This window comes from Cyanistes caeruleus, chromosome 20 (genome assembly GCF_971803275.1).
Source record: "Cyanistes caeruleus chromosome 20, bCyaCae1.hap1.1, whole genome shotgun sequence".
Lineage (NCBI taxonomy): Eukaryota > Metazoa > Chordata > Aves > Passeriformes > Paridae > Cyanistes > Cyanistes caeruleus.
The window spans coordinates 9,506,858-9,532,383 of NC_141720.1; the positions used below are offsets into that span (position 1 = coordinate 9,506,858).

Below are 25,526 nucleotides of genomic sequence, written 5' to 3' on the forward strand. Positions count from 1 at the left end.
GCCACACACGCCTTCGCTCGGGGTGCGGGCGGCCCGGCCGTGGCGGTGGGTGCAGATGCTGTGCAGGCAGCACTGGGAAGTGCTGGTGGTCTCCTCCCGGGGGGACTCATTGACATATCAGTCACATAGTTCTGCATAATTGGGACTTGGATGCAGCCTCTCTTTATGTTTCCTCTTGGCAGTTGCCAACAACATGAAGCACTCCTGGGTCAAAATGACAGCCTTTTGTTTACTATTCCTGCTTATGTGCCTCATTTTCTTCAAGGATAAGAGCTCTTTATAGGAATCTTTATTGTGATGAGGTTAGCCTAGAGAAAGATTTCTCTCCAGCTTTCTCTCTCTCTTTCACAGCTGATTAGCAGGGTCGGCCCACTAGGACAGTGATGTGGAACACAGACCCAGCATTCGCCTCAGGGTCCCCCCAGCCATGAGTCATCTTCTCCAGCACAGCCCCAACCTGCTGGCCTCCCAGCACCCAGCCCATGGCAGTGCTGCCCTCCTACTCATGTCAGGATGCAGGGAGGGGATCCACAACCCAAATAAAAGTACTGAAAGACCTCAGAAGCTTGGACAGGAGCTTACCCAGAGCATACACCTTCTCTCCACAGTCTTACCAGCCCATCCATGGTGACCCACCCTTCATCTGACCTCTGCAGCAGTGACCAACCCCATCAGAAGGGTCTGCACTTGGCAAACTGAGATAGGAGAGACTTGTGATGAACCAATGGAGACCCACCAGTCTGCTGCACTCAGAACTCTGGTTTTCAGGTGTGAACTCCAAACAGACAGTGACTGGGGAAGGGATGAGGAGAGATGTGGGAGCAGCTAGTGACAAGATGGGGAGAGCTCATGGAATAGACACGGGCAGGGTGCACATGAATGGAGAACCTTCCCCAACTGTGGAAGAGGCCCCACAGGACCATCCCAGCAGATCTTTCACCCACTGCTGGACTGACTGCGCCGCTGCAGGGGGGTGACCCAGCTGACCCCACAGCCCTGTCCCAGCCCATGCCTATGGATGACACTCCTGGGAACAGTCACTCCTGTCAAGAGGAAAGCAGCTTACCCTTGAAAGTTACTTTGCGAAGGTCAAGAGTGGGACTGTGACAGAGCAGCCTGACAAACACATCTCCCTAAGTCCTTGGGCCCGATAATGTATGTCCCATGCAATGTTGACACTAGTGATCCACCAAAGATCAGGTTAACAAGTTTGACGTTAGTGACAGTGTGATTTGTTCCGTGCTGGCTCTGAATTCATAGAGCCGCTGGCCTTCAGTGATAAACTATTGCGCTGTGCACACGAGGCTGTGGCAGTTGTCACCCGCCGGAGCACGGAGATGAAAAGGAAGCAGAGCTCTAATCAAAATACAGTGGTCAGTAGGGGTTGAGCTGAAAATTAAAAGGTGCTGGTACTTTTCCCACTCCAGCCTCGCTTTCCAGGCAGCGCCTCATGGCAGCACAGGGTGAGGGGAGAGGCTGCCTCGTCACCTCGGTGCAGCTCAGCTTTGCATGAAGGTGAGGACAAACCCATCACCCCACGTGCACAGAGCATCCTCTGCAACCTCCCAGCAAGACCCACCACCACTGATCTTCAGGCCCTCCTCATGGGGAATACATCCCACGTGGCACAGTGCCCTCATCCCAGTTCCCAGCCACAGCAGCAGTCCCAAGGCCTTCCCCACACCCACAGGCCATTCCAGCAGTACAGCAACAGGCAGGGCAGGGCAGGGCAGGGCAGGGCAGGGCCACAGCCACCACCCACAGCAGCACTGGGCTCCCCCACCCTGGTGGTGCTCCCCACCCTGAGAGAGTGCCACCACCAAAACGGGAAGGCACAAACAGCCAGGAGACATCAGCGGTGCAGAACATTTCACATTTATTAGTTCATACAGCTAAACACTCACTAAACATGCATTCAACACTTATTGGTCACATTTCCACAGGTAGTCAAGTCCCAGAGCAGCAGAGCAGGGGCAGGTCGGGCTGACACGGACCCGCCGGCAGAAACATTCATTTGGTCGTAGCGCGGTGAGGGGCAGCTCACGGTGCCCGTTCCCCCACGGTGACACGGGGCCAGACACGCTCCTGCCCCAGCCTGGCTCTGAGTGTGCCAATGCTCACCGTGTGTCATGCCGAGGCAACATCCTGCTTCCCTGATTTACACAAGGGATTGTGGGAAAAATGAACGGCAGAAACCATCACCAGGAACGCTGCCAAGAAGGACCCAGCAACCGGGACTGACCCTCTTGGAAACATCCCTTGGACCACAAGCAGCAAACCTGACCTGCTGCTTGCCCAGGACAGACACATGAGGAGCTGCGAGGTCCTGTGGGGTCCCAGGTTACAAATGAAGCCTCTGCACCCAGGACTGAGCTGGAACCAGGCCTGGGGCTTGATGGGCACCGACAAAACCCGAACTGCCATGAGCCACATCCTCCCTGAGGAGGGACATAGAGCCCAGCCTCAGGCAGCAGTGACATGGAAGGGAAACACAACTCCAGCAATCACAGCCCCAGCTCCTCAATGGCAACAGACACTGGCAGTGTTTAGTTTTTCACACAATCCCTTTGAGATGATAAACAGGATGTCACACGAGGTAGTTTAGTTATGGAAACTGAGTCAATAATGTTATCAACTATTACAAGACATTTTATAAATTGAAAGAAAACAATGAATCACAAAAGGCTTTGTTAAGGTTGATCGTCATCTGGTCTCAATTTCTGTTTCTTTTTGCCCTTGGGGGCATTCCTTCTACTGAACCATGTTGCTTCTTTCACAGACTTGTCAGAGGGCAGCTCACAGGAGCTATTTTTAATTTTTTTTTTTTTCCAAGGGAAAGACACTGCCTGGATTGGCCCCAGCTTTTTTCCAGGCTGGTTTAAACTCAGATTTGCAGATCCTGGCTGGGTTTCAGCCCTTCAAACTTCAGCTCTCCTTCAGTGCTGGCCCTGTCTGTGGCTGGATGGGGCCGTTTGGACACTCATAGCAGCTGTAACCCAACCAGTCACACACCAGTGCCCTTCTCAAACTGACTGCCTACCACCACAGTGAGAAAGTTGTACTGATGAAAATTACGAATTCATAAGCAACAGAGTACAGAGCATAAGCAACTAGCTGCCAGGGACATAATGAGAAATTCCAACTTCCCCTTTTCTGTGAGCAGTCAAACATTTCACACCAAAGGCAGAGGGATGAGGTAATGCAGAAACAGAGCTGGTCCCCAGCTGCTGGGTGGTGCAAGGGCACAGCCTCAGACAGCCCCTGCACCTTCGGGATGCTCTGCCACAGGACCACGTCTGAGCCTTCTGCAAGCAAACTTCCCACAGCCAAACCCAAAGTTTTTCCCCCAAAATCCCCATATGGGGCTTTGGTCAGCTCTCAGTGGGTCCTCCAGACAAGTTGGGAAAGAAGCAACTGTTGCAACATCAAAACTAGGGTTTCTCTGGGTCACATTTTAAATACTTATCCCTGAGCTTCTGTGCATTGAAACAACACACCGTGAACCCAGAGAAACGCCACAGCTTGATACTGATAGCTATGCACTCCCCTCCATTTACACATCATCTAAAACCTAAAAATTAGTTTCATACTTTAACTAGTTCCCCAAGTTTCCCCCTTTCTCCTGCCTTTCATGTGGCAGGGATGATTGCCGCTTATTATCCTGAGAAATAACAACATTTTCACAGACACCGAGCTTCATAGCTTCAAATCAAAACCAAGAAGTAAGAAAGAATGAATGGGAAATAGCACATTCACAGAAGAATCTTTTTTTTTTCCTTTTTTCCTTTTAAAAAATGTAGTAAAGGTAAAAGAAATTCAAGTGTTTGTTTTTTTTTATAAAAAAAAAAGTTGGTTTGAAGGACAAGTCTTAAACTCCTTTACCTGAAGTGGCTGTGGGTCTGTGCAGAAGCCTGAGGAGCAAGGGCAGATCCTGCTGGCACAGGGAGGGACAGCAGCAGAGGCACTTGAGCCTTTGCAGGGGTGGGGATGGGGCCACCAAGGCCCCCACCAGCGAGAGCAGTCCAGTAGCCCTGCTGGCACCTCTGGGACCCCTCACTCTCATGGGCTCCCTCAAAGCAACACCCCAGCACTGGGAAAACGGATGGCACTAGAGTGGCAGCTCTCCTGTGCAGGTGCCCTGCAGCTGGCAACGCCACTGACCACTGGTCACTGAAAATGCCATGTTCCCCCTTCGGCCTGTGTGTGATGGGAGATGGCAAAAGGCTTAAGAATTAAATCTCTGGATTTAAGAATTACAGAAGAATCCAGATGCTCCCTGATGGCCCAAAGCATGCAGTGCCTCTGCAGAGGTGAGAACACCAAGGGCACTGGCACAGCTCCCAGCTGAGCAGCATCCAGTGCACACGGGGAGTGTGAAGTCCAGCTGCTCATCCCCCGGCCCTCTTGCAGGGCTGGACGTGCCCAGAACAGGGACTGGCAACTGACCCACACTGAGGGGTCAAGGCTCAGCCCACTTGGCAGGAGTCGGAGATGAACGGGAAGAAAACTCACTCACTTCCCAGGTTTTGTTGAGGGGTCTGGGACTGAGCCATGTGAGCAGGGACCCCTTCCAGCTGCTCCTCGGCAGCCTCCCCTGAGCACGTGAGCCTGAGCGCTTCAAATTTATGTCCCAAATCTCTGTTTGGATTAAAAGTAACTCTTCAGGTTTCTATCTGCACAGACGTTTTGAAGGAGAAGAGGGGGTCAGCCAGCCAATCTATCTTTCAAATCGGGGATAAAAATTGACTTGTCATGGCAGAAGATTCTACCAAAGACTATTATTGTTGATTGATTTCTCTATGACAGAAGGTCAGATAAGCAAGAGCAGATAGATACCAAAGATAATGAACTTCCCCCTAGTAGCATTAAGCACAAATAAAATATGAGTGCCTGTAAACTGAATGTTACGTGAAGAATGGAACAAAAATTCCAACCTTTCCAGGGTGTCCTTCAAACCAAATTCACAAATACATCTACCTAATGTCTCTAAATCTCTAGCTACATTCCTACTTTCTCATAATACCTGAGTTTGCAATGCAACACATTCACATTACCCTGTTTAAAAAATACAAGTCATTAGAGGACTTGGTGCAGAAGGTATCAGGAATGACTGTCTGGTGATTCCGTCTGGTCTGTTTGCTGCTTCCTTACCTGTCAGTTCAGGAAGGATTTTCTACTCCCTATGGCAAATGTGGATTTGGGAATGGATACTGCTGCCAATCAACCTTTGTAAAACTTGCTTTCTTCAACAGAAAGTGAACATTCATGTCTATTTGTCATCATAACTGGATTTAGGTTTTTGGTTGTTGTTGGTACAGCATTAGTTTTGGGAGGCTATTTTGGAAAACCATAGATTACTTTTGTTGGATAGCTGGCAACAAGATGACTGCTTTTATGTACACTAATTAAAACACTTATTCATCAACAGATTATAATAATTCAGTAACTGTAGAATAAAATTACTCCTATGCAATTTTAACAATTCCTTGAGTGTATAAATCAGCAAGCCAGAAATAACCCGTAGTAAAAAGATCATATCAAGCTATTTGAAAATTAAAAGCTGACAAATACATTCTAACTTACAAACAGATACACTAAAATCTTCCCCTGAACACGTGAGGTATTGGCTGCATGCAGAAGGCTTTCCTGAGAATACACGTCTCTCATTGTACTGCCAGAAAGTAAATGAGATTTATGGAACCACCTTTGGGTGCGAAGCTCCATCGAGCTGAGCTACTGCTGTGCCCAGCAGCTGTTACCCGTAACATCCTGCTTAAATAATGAAAAATTAACAGCTATGGACTTCTAGAAGGGGGAAACCGTTGAGCTGGGAGATGCCCCAGCGGGATGCCCGTGGTGAGGCAGCAGCAGGGCCCTGGCACACGGGGTGACCACGGCCACCAGCACCGACCAGGATGTGCCACACCAGCAGGTCACAGCCCCCCTCGGGCTGCAATCCAGGGAGCATCTGCTGGGCATGGGGAGGGAGGAAAAGACGACTTTGGTGAATGGGATTTTTCTCCTGCTCATCATCACATTCGTGCACAGCAGCTGCAGCCCCACTGAGCTGTGCTTGCTCTGTGCCATGCAGCTGTCACCAGGGAAAGACAAGAAGGTAGTGACTTGTCCCTCCTACCCTGAAGGAACAAAAGTTGTTTCCACACATATTTTTAAATCAGCATTGAAACACTTATTGAGGAGCCACCTTGCTAAGTGAATGCCAGATTTACATCTAAGGAGGCAGGGAAGGAAATCCAGCCAAGGTTGTTTAGGAGAGTGACGGAGTCTTTGAGTATTAATTCCTAATGAAACAGATGAGATCAAGAGCATCTCATCCAACCTCCCTATCACGAGCAGGAAATCATGAGGTCACTCCTGAGGATGCCCAGGTTTAGCTAAACACCAGCACTTAGCAATCACTCAATCAGCTCATCAGCTGTCATTAAACCAATTCTCCATCTGGAGTTGTGGAGAGCCTGCGAGATGGAAAATCCAAGCCTTGCAACACCTAGAACATGGCAGGTAACCAAGTACAGCAGTAATGTCGTTCTTCCTGGGATTCCACAAGGAACAGTTATGCAGTCCTGGCAGGACATAACTATGGAACACCCATTCCCTGAGTCCAGCACAGAAAGCCATGCCAGAGGACACTGGAGTCCCCCACCCCACTACACAGGCCCCATTTAACATAGGATACATCAACTGCTCCCATAATTGCTGCAATGCAGAAGCCTCAGGAGTCAGGTACCATGTTGGAGGAACACACTAACAGGGGCAATCCTGCCTCTTTTCTAAGTAGGTTTTTCCTGCTTTTGTAAACCTAAAATGGATTTTAAGGAAGTGATGATAAAGTCCTTGCCGTTCTCTAGCAACAGCAGCACCTTTGTGTAATGCCAGGAGCCTGTTATGAACTGCAGGAACACAATTTCAGAGGAATTGGCAGGTGTTGTGGCAATAGTAAGAGGGCAGCTGTGGGGGCTGGGGCAGACCCCACCTGCAGCTCCCCAGACAGGACGAGGCTGGGGAGCCCTTCAGAGCACTGCCATCCCACTGGAAACCTGCATCTGGAAACTGCCAGGGGAAAAAACCAACTGCCTAGACAGACTTCTCCACTCCCTGCCTTTTTAAAATTAAGGAAAAAGCTTGGCACTTCTCTAGCACCCACTTCTCCAAAGTCGTCCCTTTGGGATACTAACAGCTCTGTCAACATTTGCTCTCTATGACAAATGCTTTGGATGCAAATCATGGAAAGAGCAGTGCGTGAACAGCATCTTCTCCTTGAGGTAGTCTTAGTCATCTCGGTCCCCAGCCCCAAATACAAAAGAACTAACCCTAACAAACACTGTAACATTAAACATCTTCACATTCTGTAAACCGCTGGAGAATGCATCTGCTGCATTCTTACAGAACCATGTGCATCGTGTTGAAGATCATACATTCAACTCTGTCGTGAAATAAATATATAGGAAAAAGAGTAAAAAAACAAAAACAAACAAAAATATTCTTGCTACAAGGGCAGGGAGGCCCACTGCCCTGTCTCCTGCCTGGATGGCGTTTGCCCCTCTCCCATGGTGAGCCGGTTCCCGGCCCAAGGCTCAGCATAAGGCACCGGCCAGGGCCGGCTGCCCTCACTCTTTGCTCACACTCGTCTTGCAGGAATGTAGAACGGCCTTAAAAAGGAGAGGCAGCTGCTCCAGGGGGACATTCACCATTTTTCCTGGTAAGAAAGAAACCAGAATTAGCAGCCACTCCTGAATCAGATTTCAGAGACACCTAAGCCAGCAGCACTGGAGACGGTTTTACCTTGAACCTCTCACAGAAACAGTTAATCATCCCACAGCTACATTAGACATTTGATATGCATTTGGACACAATATGATTTATTATTTACTGAATAGAAAGCAAAATAAATGGGCAAAGGCAGATCAAAATGCTTTCTCCACAATGGAGAAGTATTTATAGAAAGTGGGAAAGGCTAAATCCCATCTCACCTCAAACCCCTTTGTTGATCTCTGTGAGTAAATTACGAGAGCTACTCTGAGATTATTATCTTGTTCATTATGAAGGAGTAGGATGAAGCATACAGAGCCTTGACACAGGGAGGCAAGCATCTCCCTTTGCCATAACATTCAGGAACAAACAGTTTTAGTAACATCAGACCTTGGAGATCTAATTAGCAACACAACTGCAGTTGAGAATTCACCTGCGGATTTCCGAGGTCCAGACGAGGAAACCTGGGGGTCACACTGGTCTGCCTGAACTCTGCTGATCACTTTCTGCTCAGTTCAGGGATCTCCCTAATTTAGATGAGATAGCTACTCAAACCAGGATTACATCCTTTTGAGACAAAATGCCCCCCAGCTGGGAATGAAAGAAGAATAAGGGGAGACTGAACAATGTACTTAAAGAGTTGGAGCAAGGCACCTCTTCCCAGAGTGGGACTAACCCTGTGCCCACCAGCATCACCAGGACACCTTGCCAAGAGCCCCTCAGACTGGATAAGCACAGGGCAATGGGATGGGAATAAAAAGATGGGCAGAAGCTCTGATAGGAAATGGTCCCACACAAACATCCTTGACCAAAGTCCACAAGAATTTTACTGCAATAAGTTAGTTATCTTTTAGAAGCAAATTTCATTCCTTCCTCCCAGCGGGAGAAGTGCTCAGGAGTTACCTGCAATATACCGTATCTCTGGCAAACACATCATTAAATCCGGGAAGCGGTTTGGCTGGTGGGGGTATTTGTACTCCGTGAAGTCCTGGCAAACGTACCAGTACCGCTTATTCAGCTGCTCCAGCTGGGAGGCGTTGGTCAGACCCCTGATATCTGGTGAGGAATACAATCAGAGCAATGAAAACATGACAAAAACATCTCAGAAGAGCAGCAGCCTCACACTTACTGCAACTTCTTCATGACAGATTGATTTCTGTCCCTCTGATCTGGGTCCCTGCTTTGGAGACTGCCTTCCAGCACCCAGCTAGACCAATACTAAAACTCCCATCTCCCCTCCTGCTGTGCCTGCATCATGGATGTGTCTTTATAAGTGTGTCTGGATCCAGGATTTCTCTCCACAAAAGGCTGGGAAGAGAACAGCTAATGTCTCATTAGAGACTCATCTGCAGCTCAATTAATCCTCTTAGAGGGAACAGCCCTAGCAACCTGAAATCCATGCCTGGCACAACACAGCCAGGTGTCAACGTTTGGTCCTCACAGGATATCAGTCTAACACCTCCTCAGACAGGAACACATTGGTTTTAGCTGTATCATCTTGGCTGAGGACAGCACTCAGCTCTGTAATTCAAGATATCATCACATTTCTCCCCATCTGCTTATGAATTATGTCACGGGAGCTTTATAAACTTGTCAAGTTCTTGTTTTTAAATTTAGCTTTGCCAGTGTTAGTAGACAACACACACAAAGGAAAAATGGACAGGCAGGAAGTCCCACTGGCAGCGTGACCAGCGGCATCGGCACTGGCGGCTCCTGGGGAGGATCCAGCACAGAAGCAAGGAAGCTGCTGAGCCTCGGAGCAGGCTCAGAGCTGGGAGACCATCTGACGGAAGAGGCATTGATCCACTGCCCAAAAGCTGACTTTCAAAAATAAGTCTCAGGTATTTCACATAAAAAATTGCAAACTTCAACTAAAAATAAAAGAAGACAGGAAGTTAATGAAAATACATTTTGGAAAACAATGGAGACAGCTCGAGAAGTGCATTATCCAGTGTCAGGAAACTGCCCAGGGAAGCAAACCGGAACCTCAGCCCGGCACAGATTGAAGCGTCAGCATTATCTCCCTCTGGAAATAAGTGGGGGAGGAGGGAGCCCGCAGCACATTTTTACAGACTGCAACTATCTTTCACAGTACAAAAGACTTTGGAGACATTTATTTCCAAAATTACAACTGAACGCTATTCACTGAGCATTTGTCTCTGCATGGATTTTGAAATGCCCAGGGTCTCAAAGGGGCATGAACTGCCAGCTTTAATATGCTGCTTAATCAACAGGAAGATACAGCCCTTTCCTAGGCTGAATTCATGGCCTGCACATATATTTGTAAATAGTTCATTCGTGATTACATTTCACTGTGAAGAGTCAGACTTAGGTAGAGAACCTAAAAAGTAGGAACCCAGCTAAGAGACCTAAGGATATATGCTGAAAATAAACATTTTAATGAGTCTGAAAAGCTCTAAAAAGAGAGCAACCAGACTTACAAATTCACCCTTTGAAGCAGAAAAATGAACAAGTGGGGCTGGCAGCTCCTCTTTGCTGCCTCACCTTGGTTTAGGAAGTTGATGGCTTTCATGCATGCGTACTCCTCGTTGCTGACCTTCAGCTGGTTGAATTTGCGAAAGAGGTAGATCAACCGCTCCATCACCTCCATCCCCTCTTCACTGAATCTGGAGGACAGAGATCACACATCAGCACACACAGCACACAGACTGGACAGTGAAGGTATGAAGCTTATTGAAGTCAGTTCAGAGATTTTAACACCTTGCAAGAAAATTTTTAAAAAAGTCATCCAAACTGCCTGAAGTCTGCTGGTACCAAAAATAAGGAGAAAAATGTCTCAGTTAAAAATGCAGAATCATAGAACCATGGAATGATTTGGTGGAAATTATCTCAAAGCTCATCCAGTCCCATTCACCTGCCAAGGGCAGGGACACTTTCCACTAGACCATGTTACTCAGAGCCTCATCCTGCCTGGCCCAGGGATGGGGAGTCCACATATCCTACAGATATTTGTAGGAAAAAACCTCTCTAGGTGATTCAGCTCACCACCAGCCTGTTCTGACAGCAGAGAAGGTTTCACGGAGCCAGGAACCTGCAGGGAAGCCAGTGACAGATGGGTAGCACAGGGCACACTGATGTAACACCCCAAAACCTCCTGGAAACTGCCTGATGGAGATTTTTTGGGTGCAGAATGAGGTCCTCCTGCTAAAGAGGCTGCCACATTTCATCAAGAGTAATACCCCACGTGTGCACCATAAAAAAGCCATGGGGAAGGACCAGGCAGGGGCGGAGCGGGAGGATGTGGAAGGCTGTGGGTATCTGCAGGCACCTCCAGAGCATCCCACACCTGCCCAGGGCCAGAACAGCCTCTTGGGAACACATCTCACAGCAATACCTGGCTTCAAAGCAACTACATATTGCAGAAGCACTCAGAAGTGGGACAGAAGTGTTTCGGGAAGCTTCAGTGTGCTCTAGCATTGTGCAGCACAAAGAATAAGAGCGCAGCCAGCAAGCCATCTCTGAATAGAACAGAAATAGAACCTTTTTCACTGAATAATACCTTATTTTGGCATGTGTGTTTGTTTACTTCAAAGTTATTTGTAAAATGCACGGTGGGGTTTGACCTCTGCAAAGTGAAAACAAGCTGTCTGAACTCCAGGTCAGTTCTTCAAGAAAGTAATATTCTAAGTGATGAAAGCCTCGTCGGCTAATCTAAAGTTGTGCAAGTTTTCTTGCTCTCCAGTTGACATTAAAAATCTTGCAGGTGCAAGATTGCAAAGCTCAAGAAGTTAATGAGCACAAAGACCACTCAGTCATCTGTTGGGTTTCCTTTTAGAGCATGCACATTTTTACCAGCCACTCATCACTTCATAAATCCAGGAGAGCTCTTCTCTCATTCCTGCAGTTGAACTGTCTTACTTTTCTGCACATACTTTCCTCCCCCTTTCAAACAAAGCTGTTCTGTTTTTCACAGCCCTATTTCTTTTCGAGGACTGACTCCTCCACACACTTTTCCTCACAGTTTACACCAGGCAAGTTTCTGGCTGGGAGTTATCGGGATCAGCTGGGGAGGAGGGGGAAGGGAAGCACAATCAGGAGTGCTGGGGGAGGTCAGGAGTCTATTCATTTCATATTCATCTTCAGAAAAACAGCACAATAAAAGAAAACATTTGATCTAGCAGGCAAACAGAACATTTAGCCAGTTGTTAGAAGCAATTAAAACACAGGGGCTGTGGAGCTCATTCTATGCCTTTGTTTGTCACCTATGCTTTAGCACTGCTCTTGTCATTTTGTTAAGAGCAGAAATTAACCCTGAAGTGCCAGACCATCCCTACTCAGTGAGATTTCTCCAACCATGTGTGAGCTCTGATGAAGCTCCCTTTGCAATCATTCCTGATCAATGCCAGAGGAGCAGGGGGCTCTTTGAGAACACCCACAAATGGGACACCTCTCCAAAAGGGCCCCTCTCAAATCCAAAGGGACCAGATTTGGACAGGGAAACTGATACCCATGAGCTATCCCACTGCTGCTGGACACAGTCAAGCCATGGCTGAAGGACCATGAATACCAGTGTGAGGGAGCTCTGCAGCTCCAGACCCCTCATCTGTGCAGCTTCCTGCTAAATGGCTTTTTGGGTGTGCATTCTCCCAGGTTACTAACGACAATTAATGACACTTGAAAAGCTAAATCACAAGAAGAGACTGCAGAAGCATTCCTCTCCCAAGAACACCTATTTTCATCCATGTGCACAGATCTTCTCTGAAGGACCTTCAAGGCGACCAGCTCTGAATTGCTGGTTTCTGCAGGGCGAGGATTCCTCCTTTGTCTCGTTGTCTTACCTCTCGCTTGTATTTATCACAAACTCAAAATGAAACAAACACTTCTCCTGTGAGGCTCTGACCAGGACAGCAGGAACAAAAGGACAGCTGAGTGCAAGAACAAGTGTCATTGTGGTTTTCTATGACCCTCAGTGCTCCTCGCAGGAGCGGCACCAGATGCACGATGAATGGCTGTGCAGAGCAGCGCCACAGAGGAACCTGTCCCAGGAAATGGGACACCTGGGGCCAGCTCCCTGCCACGGGCTCAGCCAGCCAGTGCCTCTGCTTATCACAACAGATACACAAAGGAGCCCCCAAGAACCTTGAGACACTGCAATGGCTGAGGACCACCGCAGTGTTTTAAATCTCTACTCATCAGACATCCCCTGGTGACTCTGGCGGCATCGTGAGCCCAGGAAGGGCAGAGAGCAAAGGGCAGGTGTTTAAGGGAGGATGGGCAGCAGTTTCTCTAAATCCTACCTGTTCTGCCATTGTGTGGTGAGATTAGGACTCTACTACCCAAAGAAGAATCTGTCTGGCACCAAGACTACAAAATAAAAAAAAATCCAAACCAAAAACCAACACCCTGACCAACATGATAAACGAAAGGCAAGCTCCTCAGAGCATCAGATAACAAAAAAACAAGTGCTAAGTTGCAACATCTTTAAATTTATCTAATCAAAACAATGAAATAGCAGTTAATAATGAACACTTTGATAATACAGACAACCAGCTTTGTGAACAACCTTTCCACTGGCCCAAAGGGTTTTTAAATAAGACTTTCTTTCCTGTGTGCCAGGGTTACCCAAAGTGTTGGTTAGTTTTACCTCCCTTCCCCACGCCCCCATAAAAAGGTGGCTATGTTGGAGGACAACAGCATTGCTACATGGAATTCAAAGAGCCTCATGCATCACTGTGCCCTTCTCCTGCAGAAGGAGGTTGTGATCCAGCACTGACTAACCATTACAGGCTTTCTAAGCCTGGAACAACTGTTCTTTAAAAAGCAGAAAAGGAAAGCAGTCACAGGTGAAGTAACCTGTCCCAGAAGGTGGTCAGAAGACACCTGACTGTTGGGCTCCCATGGCTCCTCATCTCCAGATTTTGCTGCCTCATCCCGGGCTCAGCCCATCTCACCTGTGCAGCTCGTCATCAGAGGGAGAGTACTTGGAGGTGACATCTGCAAGGTCACCAAAGATCTGCTTGCTGTAAACAGTCAGCGAGGACAGCAGGATCAGCTCCTGCCACGTAGAGCTGAGCAGGCAGGTATAGTCCTTGATGGAGAGTTCGCAGAAGAACGGCAGCTTCTTGATCCAAGCAATCTGCCTGAAAAGCAATTCATCCGCCAGACGACACAGCAACGCAAACAGCTCTGCCTGAGTCACTTTATACCTGCAGGCACAGTTAATACAAAGGCAGAAAAAACATTAAAAACATCGAATGACATCATCTGAGGCACTCGGAAAGGAGGCAAATGCCAAAGGAATTTGCCAGTGCCCAGAGTGTCACCTGGTGACAGGAGCCACGATGGTCAGCACCCACCCTGCCCAGGCAGGGGCCGAGGGGAGTCCTCGCAGCCCCTGGGCTCACCCAGCTGCCCAAGCACCCAGCCTGGCCAGACCATGCAGTCTGGAACCCCGTGCCAGGCCCGGCAGCCCAGCTGCAGCCCCAGCAGGACGGGATGGGGTCAGGCTCACTGCCTCGCCCCGGGGACGTCCCCGCGTCACACGCACCCGTCCTCGATGAGCATGGGGGTGCCGAGCGGCTCCAGGTCCTCGGCACACACCAGCTGGCTGATGAGGCTGAGCGACTGCGGGTCCAGGCTGCGCGGCTGCGGCGCCATCAGCGCCGAGTGGGCCGAGTAGCTAAAAAGGTGCGGCAGGTACTGGTAGTGCGTGGACACCGGCGTGCCCAGGTACTGATCCCTGAGTGCAGCGAACCCGTTCAGCTCCACAGACCTACTGGAAAAGGAAAAACTCTTCAATACACCCCCAAAACTCCATCTGGTTCATTACAGTGCTGCATCCAGCTCCACCAGAAATGTTAACAAAAATAGGGAAAGCAAACAGAATGGAAATGCCTCTGGGTTTAGACCCTGCCCTGGAAAGAGCCGGGTGTGCACTGGCTGCACCTGGCTGGGCACTGGTTCCACCTGATGGAGATGTGGGAGCTGCTGCTGAGCTGCCAATTCAGGGAGCAAAGCAGAAACCCAAAACCCACCTGTGCCCAGCCTTTCCACCTGGCTTCCTTACAGGGCCAGAACTGAGGATCGTACCGTAAGTACTCACAGCCAGTGCACACAAACAAGGCCAAGCTTAAGCTGCAACTGAAAGCAGATGGGATCAGGTCTGAGATTCTTGCTGTGTTTGCAATCAAAGACTGCATCAGGAACTGCATCAGGAGGTTTGTATTCACAGTAGCCAACTTTAATGTAACACCACCAATTATTAACGTAAATGGTTTTATTTTTAAAATCTGAGCATGGTGCAGAGAAAGATCTTATGCAGAATGAGCAGTGAAAGGTGATCAAGCTCTCAAGATCTGCAGAAAATGCAATCAATATAAACAGAAGTATATTTTAAATACAATTTTAACTCAAGATTGTCTTCCTTTGCTCACAAACATCTCACTTCCCAGTTCAGTTCTTTTTAATCTGGTGCCTGTTTGTCTTAGAACACAATCAGAGAGGTAAGAACCTGCTGTATGACACAAAGATGTATTCACATGTTTTCCCTACACTGACCCAGTATCACCCAGGGAAAGAAATCCAAGATTCCTCTAACACCAAATTCTTCCAGGGGTCATTCCCACCTTGAAGATGGAGTAGAAACAGGTGAAGGCTGGTTGCTCTCAGAAACTCCATTTCCAGGGGAACTATGGTCACTGTCTCCGTTGTTGCTCCATGACATGTTTGCCTCTCCCTCAAATTCTTGCCCAGACATAATTCTCTCAATCTCTTCCTCTGATATCTGTCAAATTCAGGACACAATGGTTACTTTGGCTGGGAACAGAAAAGCAGAATCTCTGTTTACAAACACCTTGTTCAGTCACATCCAAGGGGGCTGAAGGTACTACATCCTTCCTCTGCATTTAACAACACACGTGAAAAATTCTATTTACAGGTAATGGTGGTGACCTCCAGCTCCAGCAGTACCATACAAGTGAGGGTAGCACAGCAGATAGGAACTGACACATGAAAAGATGATGTCAGATGGACATGGCAACGAGCTGTAAATCAGCCCTTGTCACACCGTGAAAAACTTGCGAGTAATTGAGGCCAGTACATTAGGAACATCACTCAGGACTGGCAAAGGGAAAGGCAAACACGAGGTGGGGCAGGCTCTGGTTTGAAAAAGCAATCAAGAGAGACAAGGTGACACATATGAAATCAGTCAGAAAACACTTACAGGGAGACAGAGTTCCCTATTTTCCTCCAGATAAGAACCAGGTGGTACCTGAAGTAACAATTTAACACCTAATACTTAAATTCCAGAGAGTAACATATACAAAGCTAAAATGGACTAAAAAAATTTTTAAATTTATTTCACTGTAATATAAAGTTTTAAGAAAGTGCTGAGCATGCTCCTGGAGGAGGGTTCCACCACTAATGGGGAAAATGCATAAAAATTTAGAGGCTTCTTTTTTTTTTTTTTAATGCTGTGTATGTCCCTTAATGAGAACAGCAGGGAACAGGTTTGTGTGGCTCCAGGGAGGCTGTGTCTGACACTGACCCCAGACACCCGACTGCACAGCAGGGCAGAGCAGTGCTTGCTCGGCTCCTCACTTTGGGCTGGGCTGAGTGCTCCTTCCCAGGCACTCAGAACTCATAGAAATTGCTTTCAGTGTTATTTCTATTTTGCTAAAATAAACAGTAAACTTTTAAAAGACCCCTTTTCCAGAAGCAAGCTGGAAATGGCCATCATTTCTCAGGCATGTGGCACAAGCTGCTGTGCTGAATTACCTCGTGCTTTACAAGGCATCTCTGGACAAGCTGTGCCATCAATCAGAGAGACATTTACTGGTGCCCTGCTTGCCACAACTGAAGGGATTGCAGCAGGCAGATTGAAATTTACTGGGAGCCATGGAGGGACAGATGTCCTTGTGTGGCTCACAAAGGACAGGGTGCTGCGAGTCTGTGTGTCCATGCAGCACCCTGGGATGGCCAGCTCTATTTACCAACCTGCAGCTCATGACGTGTTTCTGACAGAGTCAGAGCCCTGCCACACCAGCAGGACACACAGCCAGAGATGATGGAGGCTCAGCCAAGCCAGCCCCAGCCCAGGCTGAGCTGCTGCCGTGGCCTGAGCCCAGCCCAGCCAAGGTCAGCAGACCAAAAGCTGAAGGAGTCCTGGAGGGAATGTACTCACCTGGACAGGTCCAATGCTTTTGTTTCTGCCTCCTGGCATGCCATCCTCCCTGATTGCTGAAAGATACAACCAAACCTTAGTGAGGAACACCACTGCCAGCAATTCCCAAAGTACATAAGTAGATACATATTTATGTTGATAGAAGCTTTTATACCTTAAAAGATTTATTTTTTTCATTAAAGAAGTTTGCAAAGAAACCTTCAGTCCTGCAGCAACACACACCATGGTTCTCACCCCAAAAGGCACAGACACATCAATGGGACTACAAGCATTACTCAAGGATTTTAGTTTCTTCATGTGCTCCTTGAGTGACAGGTAATGAAGAAATAACAATCTTTTATCAGAATTGATTCCAGCATAATTTGAGAAGTGGCACATGGTAAGGAACCCTATTTGACCCCTGGAAATAACCCAATGAATGCCCAGAACTGCTGGAAAATGAGATGTAGAGGCGAGCACATCCAACTCTGCTGCCCACAGCCCTGTGAAGCACCATGAGCCAGAATCCAGAGAGACACCAGCAGTGCTGCCACCAGCACAGACACAAAGCACTGCACTGGTGACTGCTAACCCTGCTGCCACTTCAGAGGGCCACATCTCCTACAGCCACCACAGAAAATGGAGGGGAGATGTTTGACCCCGCTGGTTGCTTGCAAAGCCGTTGTTTAAAACTCAAGTTACCACACCGATCTGCACTTCAGAGGGGTGGCCTCATTTCTCAGCTTCACTTTTAAGGCTCTTTAAACAGTTTCCAGGGAGCTGCAAGTCCAGCTGAGGGGATTAACCTGGAGCAGCTTCTCTACCTTCTTCTTCCCTCCGCCTCTCTCTGCAGAAGCCATGGCAGCCCTGCTCCTCGTGTGCCTCCCCTCCCAGGCTGTCCCCCTGTTTATCAGCGCCCGATCTCTTTCCCACCACGACCTGGCCAGACTTGGCAGGAGGCTCTCCCCAGCTGCACGGTGACCTTGCTGCTGCATGGCCTCACCCTGCTTGGCACACGGGGCTGCAGGAGGCCCTCCTGGAGCAGAAAGTGGCACCAAATTTAAACAAAAACTTCTGTCCCAGAAAAGCCACGCTGCTGCTTGGTTTGAGATATCCTCAGCTCAAATCCTCCTCGTGTGCCTCGAGGCTGCTCCCGCAGTGCAGGGAGTGCCTCAGAGGGCAGAGGAAAAGCCCACAGGACCTGAACTGTGGTTTCCCAAACCCCAACCACCAACCTGGGAAATGCACAGCTCTGGCTTTTTATCTCCTATGAAAGCTCATATCAGTTTCTCACTAAAAAAAAACAAACCAAAAAAACCCAACAACAACAAAAAAAACCTGTCATAGTTAGCTGTTACCCCCTTTAGGTTTTTTAAACTTACTGGACCTACCTGAATTCTGGGGGAATTTTTCTAATTCTCTAAAATATTTTACCACTGTGATTTAGAAGCTTCCCTTCAGCTCATTCCATTATGAGCCCTGGGCATAAATTGTCTTGCTGTTTTGATTTCAAAGCGTAATTTTAGCAGACAATAGATTCCACCTGCAATAAAATGTAGGAATGTTTTTGCTGCTGGGCCATCAAAAAGGCCTCAAGAGATCAGAATAGTTCCCAAATACAGATGGACTCTTTGGAATATCATCCTGCTCCTGGGCTGCATGACAGCCACTCTCCTCAAAGATGATTTTCCTACCAGTGCTAAGCTCTGCACCTTATCTGAATTAAAAATGATTGTATTTAGACCTAATATTGAATAGATTTTCCAACCCAACAATGCCATAACTTGGCACCAGGGCAGGAAGAGAAAGCTCCAGAACCCAACACCGAGGACCTGCAGGGCTGCCTGGCCTCGGCAGGGACACCGGCGGTGAGTGGAATCCACGCGGTTGTTTGGGGAGGGAGAAAAGGGAAAGGAGAAAACGAAAAGGACAAGGAAGAGGGGGAGCAGGGAAGGCGGGCGCGGGCCGGCAGGTGGCGCTGCGTGCCCGCAGGTGAGAGCCACAGGTGAGCGGCCCGAGCCACGGCACAGCCCGAGCGAGAGCACGGCCTGACCCACGGCACGGCCTGACCCCCGGCACGGCCTGACCCACAGCACGGCCTGACCCACGGCACGGCCTGACCCACGGCACGGCCTGACCCACGGCACGGCCCGAGCGAGAGCACGGCCTGACCCACAGCATGGCCTGACCCACGGCACGGCCTGACCCACAGCACGGCCTGACCCACGGCACGGCCTGACCCACGGCACGGCCTGACCCACAGCACGGCCTGACCCACGGCACGGCCTGACCCACGGCACGGCCTGACCCCCGGCACGGCCTGACCCACGGCACGGCCCGAGCGAGAGCACGGCCTGACCCACAGCACGGCCTGACCCACGGCACACCCTGACCCACGGCACAGCCCGAGCGAGAGCACGGCCTGACCCCCGGCACGGCCTGACCCACGGCACGGCCTGACCCACGGCACGGCCCGAGCGAGAGCACGGCCTGACCCACGGCACGGCCTGACCCCCGGCACGGCCTGACCCCCGGCACGGCCCGACCCACGGCCCGGCCCGACCCACGGCACGGCCTGACCCACGGCACGGCCTGACCCACAGGTGAGGGTCCCGAGCCACCCCAGACCCACAGCACACCCCGACCCACAGGTGAGGGCCCCAGACCCACAGCACACCCCCTGGTCCCAGCTCTCCCATCCCGGCCCCTGACGCATTTTCTAAGGAAGATCCCAGTGGATTTGCAGTGAATTTATGGAAGTTGCAGTGCTTCTGACAGGCGGCTTTGGCATGAGCGATGGCCCAGAGGCCATCAACAGCCACATCTAAAACCATGTGGTGACACTGGGGTTTGGGATGGTCACTCCACTGCCTCACTGCCAGGGGAGCATGGCCAGCTCCCACTTGTGCCATCAAACCGAGGAATCTCTGCCTTTAATGGGTAACAGCAATTCCAGAGGTTAAACACACAAAAGACTGGAGTGAGGAGTAGATATGTGACACTGACATCAAACACAGCCCATTCTTTATTACTAATTTCTGAGTTACTTCAGACTGTCCATCCTGAAGACGATACCACAGCATTCCATCACCTCTGCACATGTGGGGATAAGGGGTGGCTGTCCCTTACCCAGACCACAACTGTTTCAGCCACAGCAGGTGGTTGGTGAAAACCCTCACACCTTACCCGTGGGCTGCAGCTTCTAGTCTAAGCACCCACGACAGCAAACAGGTAATGTCTGGCTCAGATCCCCTGGGATTCTAAAAGCCTGTTTAAATGCTTTAATTTTTACCTCATTAGTAGATTGAAGCATGGAAATAGTGACCACTTTGCTCAGCATAAATACAAATATTCTCAAAGTATTTATACATGCTTCCAATTCATATAGGTTATTCCTCCATACAGAAATGAAGTAGCTCAGAACTTAGTATCTGTGTGTAATTTTTAATCCATCCATGATTTTGCTCAAGTTTTGCTTTCTTTTTGCAGGGAGTTTTGGAGGCAGAATTGCAACACAAGGTGGCAGCTGAGGGAGGGGCAGGCAGGGAAGGGCAGCCCGCAGTGGTGGTGCTGTCCCCGTTACCTTTGCGGTTCATGCCCATCTGGAGGCACTTGAGCAGCCGGCAGTACTGGCACCTGTTGCGCTGCTTGCGGGACATGACGCAGTTCTTGTCCCGGCTGCATCTGTACACACGCTTGTTGCAGATGCTCCTCTTGAAGAAGCCCTTGCAGCCCTCGCAGGAGATGATCCCATAGTGCAGCCCCGTGGCCCTGTCACCGCAGATCAGGCAGGTTCGCTGATCCACCCGCTCATCTGCAAGGCAAGAGGAAAAGCTTTGAAGGACCCTGGGGGTTCTGCCAGGTCGGTCTGACTGAGGGGCAGCCACTGTCAGCCTGTGAGGATCCATCCCACAGGGGCAGCTCCATCCTTCCCTTCCCCACTGCCAAGCAGGACCTTTGGGGCTCTCCCTGGCAGCCTCCATTGACCTTCCTGCTGTTCTTAGCAGAAAGGAACACAAACTCCAGTGGGGAGAAAAGGGCTCCAAAATGTCCTGCCTCAGCTGCCCAGAGCTGGGTGTGCAAAGAGAGAAACCTGGCAGACACCAGTGAGTGCAAAATCCTGTCACAGCTCAGACTCCAGGGGCACCTCTGGGCTTCAAGAGCCTCGCTGCAGAGCCACCGCCCAGAACCCAAGAGAACATCACTACAGAAACCACCATACAGATAAGCCACAGTGATGTGATTTTACTGATCCTTTCCCAAATCTTCAGAAGGCCTTTGGATGACTAAAAATGCAAATTGCAGGGCTCTCCTCAACAGGAGCTGTCACATTAAATTCAGTATTTTAAGACTCTAACACTGCTTGAGAGAGAGAGCAGAGATGATGCTGGGCTTGGTGAGATCTGCAGACAGCAATGTCAAACAGAAAGGAAGAAGTAAGTGATGGTGAAGAGCCCCAGGTAGTTAACCCAGAATCTCATCACCTCACACAGCATAGGGAGGCCTAAACCTCAATTCAACCAAGTCAGCTATGCTTAAAATAATGCCAGCAAGCATTATTTTACCAGCAGCTCTTCCTGTAGCAGATGTTTCACAGCTCAACAGTTTAACCCCCTGCATGCCAGGCCAAGCTGCCTCCAGCCCCCACCTCATGTTTTAACCCATTAAAATCCGAACAGTTGCAAACAGATCAGCACTGTAAAGGTGGAAGCTATTCAAATACATTCAGGGACACAGAAATCTGCAGTATTCCAGTATTGCCCATGGGGTTGCTTTCCCAAAGGTCAAACGGATGACTGGATTGCCCTGGCTGAGCCAGGCACTGAGAAAGGAACCACTCTGGTGCTTCTCACTCCATCACACCTTTCCTAGGGATGCTGGTTAAACCAGGCTGCTTCTGGTGTTCATTGGCCCAAAGGCAGAACAGTGCCATTGCCCTGGCACTGGGGACAGGAGCACCCACGGCCCAGGCGGGACCCAGGAGGTGGCACTGGCTCCCTGCAGCTGCCTGGGCACAGAGCAGGGCACGGCACCTTCCCATGCCCACCATCCACACTGGGAGCCAACAGGGAGCTCAGCAGCACAGCAGCACAAACCCACACCGTGCCTGGGGTGCTGCCCACACCCACTGCTCCTGTTTGGACACAAACCTTGAAAAACCCCAGCCTTTGGATGGGACTGGCTTGTGAAGATGAGCTGGGTCAAACTCACTGCAGCACAACACCACCAAGCCTGACTTTCCTCATCTAGATTTGACCAGGGAGATTTCTGAGACAAAGGTATTTATCTACAGGATGGATTTTTGGAGCAGCAGGATGTAAGAGTCACAGTGAAGTCTTCTCCAGCCTCAATAAAGCCCAAGCAAGCTGACAAAACAGGGTGTAGCTTCTTACTACTGCAAGCACATGTGAATGCAAGAGAAATGAATGAGCCAAATGTATTGGGAGCAGAAATTAAACCAGTTTTCAGTTACACAAGTCAAGTAAAAATCTAAACCAGCTGCTCCTACTCACAAGCAGTTTTCTCCAGAGCTTAAACCCAGTAGAAACCAGAACCAATCTGTGTTAATCTCTATAAGGTTTGCTATGCACAGCATGCACATTTGCACTGTTCTGCAAATTTCTCTGTTATAAAACATTAAAATAAAGGGATGAATAGAGGAAACACAAACTTTAAGGGAAGAAACATTCCTAATTTTCACCAGAACATTCCCAATTTTACATGACAGACCATCTCAGGTATGTGCTGAACCCAAAGGAATGTGGGTACAGCTCAGGAGTGGGGCTATCTGAGCATCTCTGAAGGGAGGCAGCTAAACATGACTTTGTAGTCACCAAGTGCATAATCTCCACCTTCAGCAATCTGATAAACGCGGGGAGGGGGCCAGGGATTAGCCAGGACAGAGGAGTCCTCTATCTGCAGGGTTTAGCTCAGCCTCAGCTTAACTCCTGGCCCTCCCCCTGCTCGTACAGCAGTGCCATAAATCCGGGGTGCCGGGGATCCCGGGGTCAGCAGCCATCAGGGAACCTCCACCGGGTCCCACACATGGCCAGGACACCCTGGGCTGCTCCAGCACCACAGCACAGCCCCCGGGGCTCCCCGCTCACCCTGCAGCCCTGGCTGACCATGTCAATGAGGGCTCATTTCCAGGCACAGCTTTTTTTTGTTGTGGGAAGAATAGGGCCGTCACCCAGCCAATGCGGGAAGCCCGGATGATTAAAGCGAGGAGGAATCAGAATCCTTCCCTTGCCATTCCCATCTCCCCAGTCGAAGGGGGAGACGGTGTGAACGGCCCCTTGGCCCCAGGAACTGCACACACCTCCAGCAGAAGCTGTTCCTTGGATTCCCAGATTGAAATTGGCCTTTGAGCAGCGGCACACACCGTGAACAAAGACACAGACCCCAGGGACCACAGAGGTGTCCGTACTCCCCACAAACCTGGCACAAACAAAACTGGGAGATGAAAAATGATGGCCTACAGAAAGTCTTAGAGGTTTAGATCTTTAAAAAATCCTGTAGGAACCAGGACCACATTACTGCCCTGTACCCATGGGTTTGCTGCTTCTGACCTTTACCAGTTTTCACCCCACGTAATGCAGAGCCTGGAGCGGGTGAAGGAAGGGAGAGATGGGGCAGAACCGCAGTGAACTTCAGAGAAATGGTAAAGCATGAGCAAATATAAAGCAGTTTTGCACTGAGGGTGCTCTGAACTCCCTTAACCTTGAAATTTCACTGGACTATCAAAACACATAATAAGAACAGCAATTTTTATGTGAAAAAGCCCTCCCTCGTCCCTGTCACCTCTCACCTCACTGATCTCTCTGGTTTCAAATGCTCCACAAGACAACACAGATTACGACACAAAGCAACTGATAAGAAATTTTTTCAAATACCTGTTTTATTTCAGAGAGAGAGCTGAGAAAGCTTGCCCCTGCCCCCCTTCCCAATTTTCCTGATGGCTACTACATTTAACAAACTCATACACGGGATATTCTGGCTTTGTTCTCACAACCCATTGTAGCAGGGGCCACTAAATCAAACAGTTGCTGCTACGACAAAGGCACTCACAAAAATCTCAACCTCATCTTGAACCCTGAAGATTTTTATGGCTACTCCCTCACTAGCCCCTCCCCAAAGCCACATTAAAGGATGTATTGTTTTCAGAGGTCATGGTAGGTTTCATACCACATACAATGTAAATTCTCCAAGAATATGATGATGTTACACAAGAAGCACAGGAGATGGAGTAAAAAAAAGGGAAAAATCTCTCCTCATCTATGTTTTAGAAGACAAACAGTAAAAGCAATACATTTAATTTTTCAAGAAACTGGCTTTTCCCCTCAGCAAAATGAGCAGTCTTGATAATTTTTTTTAAAAAATTCCTATGAATTTCCAAAAGGAAATACCTTACAATCCTGCTGAAACACACAGCAAAGACCCAAACAGAAAACACTACAGCACGTGAATGAGATTCTAAAATACACAGCAAATAAATTAAAGCATGGGGACACATTCCCAGCACATCCCTGTCGCTGCTCCCACCTGTGCCAGTCCTGTGGACAAACACCCCGAGCGGGCAGTGCTGGGAGCGGCACTGCTGCGTTCTGGGAGGGGACCTGGCTGCCCCCGAGGGTCCCCAGGCTGCCCCCGAGGGTCCCCAGGCTGCCAGGAGCTCACACCCACCCCTGGAGCCCCGGCAGAAAACTCTACAGCAGCTACAGCTCCCTGTGAGATTTACCTTGCAAACCTGGTGGTGTGCTGGTGCAGTCGGATTGTGGGACTTTCCATATCTTTACGATAGAAGAGAAAGACTTTATTTCCAAAAGTAAGGCCAAAAGTGAAGGCACATCCCCTCACCCAAAGCCCAGAGCAGACGGTGCTGAGCTTTGGCCTGGTTGGAAAGCAAGAGGGAGAAGGCAGAAAGCTGCCGCCAGCAAAACTTCCCATTTATACAACAGAACGTGAATTTACAGCTAAGAAAATCTTTCATAGCTGAAAAAAAAATAATTACAGGCAACACTCAGCACTGCAATTCATTAATATATGCAGCATCTTTTCAGCTGTGTGCCAGTTATTTGCTTTGTGATTAACTGACCCTATGGCAGCCCCCTGCAGCACCCTTTAGCTGGGTTTAAATCTCAAGCTGCTAAATACCAGCTGTTTGGGGAGGGGGGCGGAGGGGGAGATCTCACACATGTGTTACTTAAATCCCAACCGCATCTCACTCTTCTCTCGCCTCTGGTGATGCCTCGAACACAAACAAAAGTGTTGGGGGTTTCTTTTTCTCTTTATTTATCCTAACAATGTTTTTCATTTTCAATTTTTAGTTTTAGGAAAAGCATCCTGTGAAATTCAAGCCCCAGAACTGGAGGAACTGCCCTCTCACTGTGGAGCACTGCATTGTCCAAACAAGCCCACCCCCAAACCAGGCGCATTTGCTTCAGGGGCTTTTTTTTTTTTTTTTAACTTTTAATCGATGAACACAGGGATTAAATTTTCTGTGCGTTGGCCCCTGCTCGGGACGGCAGCGAGCTCGGTGGCAGAGCCCACGGTGGGGTGCACAAAGGGCCAGGGCGTCCCGCTCCTGCTCCCCATCGACCCCGCAGATGGGGGTCCCAGCCCCACGCTGGAGGCG

General features: G+C 49.2%; 1 protein-coding gene and 2 long non-coding RNA genes across 24 annotated transcripts in view; 2 read left to right on the plus strand and 1 right to left on the minus strand.

The window, feature by feature from the left end:
• The window catches only part of LOC111937120 (uncharacterized), an 8,599-nt gene extending 4,779 nt beyond the window's left edge, over positions 1-3,820 (plus strand). For both annotated transcript variants that reach the window (XR_015278278.1, XR_015278279.1), the window contains exon 5: positions 352-3,820. This is a non-coding gene — a long non-coding RNA (uncharacterized LOC111937120). The remainder of the gene's footprint in view (positions 1-351) is intronic.
• NR6A1 (nuclear receptor subfamily 6 group A member 1) overlaps positions 1,860-25,526 on the minus strand; it is a 75,217-nt gene continuing 51,550 nt past the window's right edge. For 4 of the 20 annotated variants that reach the window (XM_086858579.1, XM_086858574.1, XM_086858577.1 and 1 more), the window contains 8 exons: positions 20,475-20,705; positions 16,913-16,968; positions 15,357-15,514; positions 14,279-14,503; positions 13,683-13,937; positions 10,276-10,397; positions 8,674-8,826; positions 1,860-7,717 (listed from right to left, as the gene is read on the minus strand). In XM_086858579.1, coding sequence (XP_086714705.1) covers positions 7,629-7,717; positions 8,674-8,826; positions 10,276-10,397; positions 13,683-13,937; positions 14,279-14,503; positions 15,357-15,514; positions 16,913-16,968; positions 20,475-20,705 — 1,289 coding nt within the window. In that variant the 3' untranslated portion in view covers positions 1,860-7,628. Of the gene's footprint in view, positions 7,718-8,202; positions 8,298-8,673; positions 8,827-10,275; positions 10,398-13,682; positions 13,938-14,278; positions 14,507-15,356; positions 15,515-16,912; positions 16,969-20,474; positions 21,002-24,629; positions 24,990-25,526 lie in introns of those variants that run through there. The other 16 variants (XM_086858585.1, XM_086858578.1, XM_086858576.1 and 13 more) reach the window with 10 other exon arrangements.
• LOC147649738 (uncharacterized) lies at positions 18,809-22,266 on the plus strand. Of its 2 annotated transcripts, none has more exons than XR_015278280.1 (3): positions 18,809-19,017; positions 19,104-19,442; positions 20,381-22,266. It is a non-coding gene; the product is annotated as an uncharacterized LOC147649738 (long non-coding RNA). The 2 variants fall into 2 exon arrangements; XR_015278281.1 differs by having other exon boundaries at positions 18,840-19,017; positions 19,104-19,494.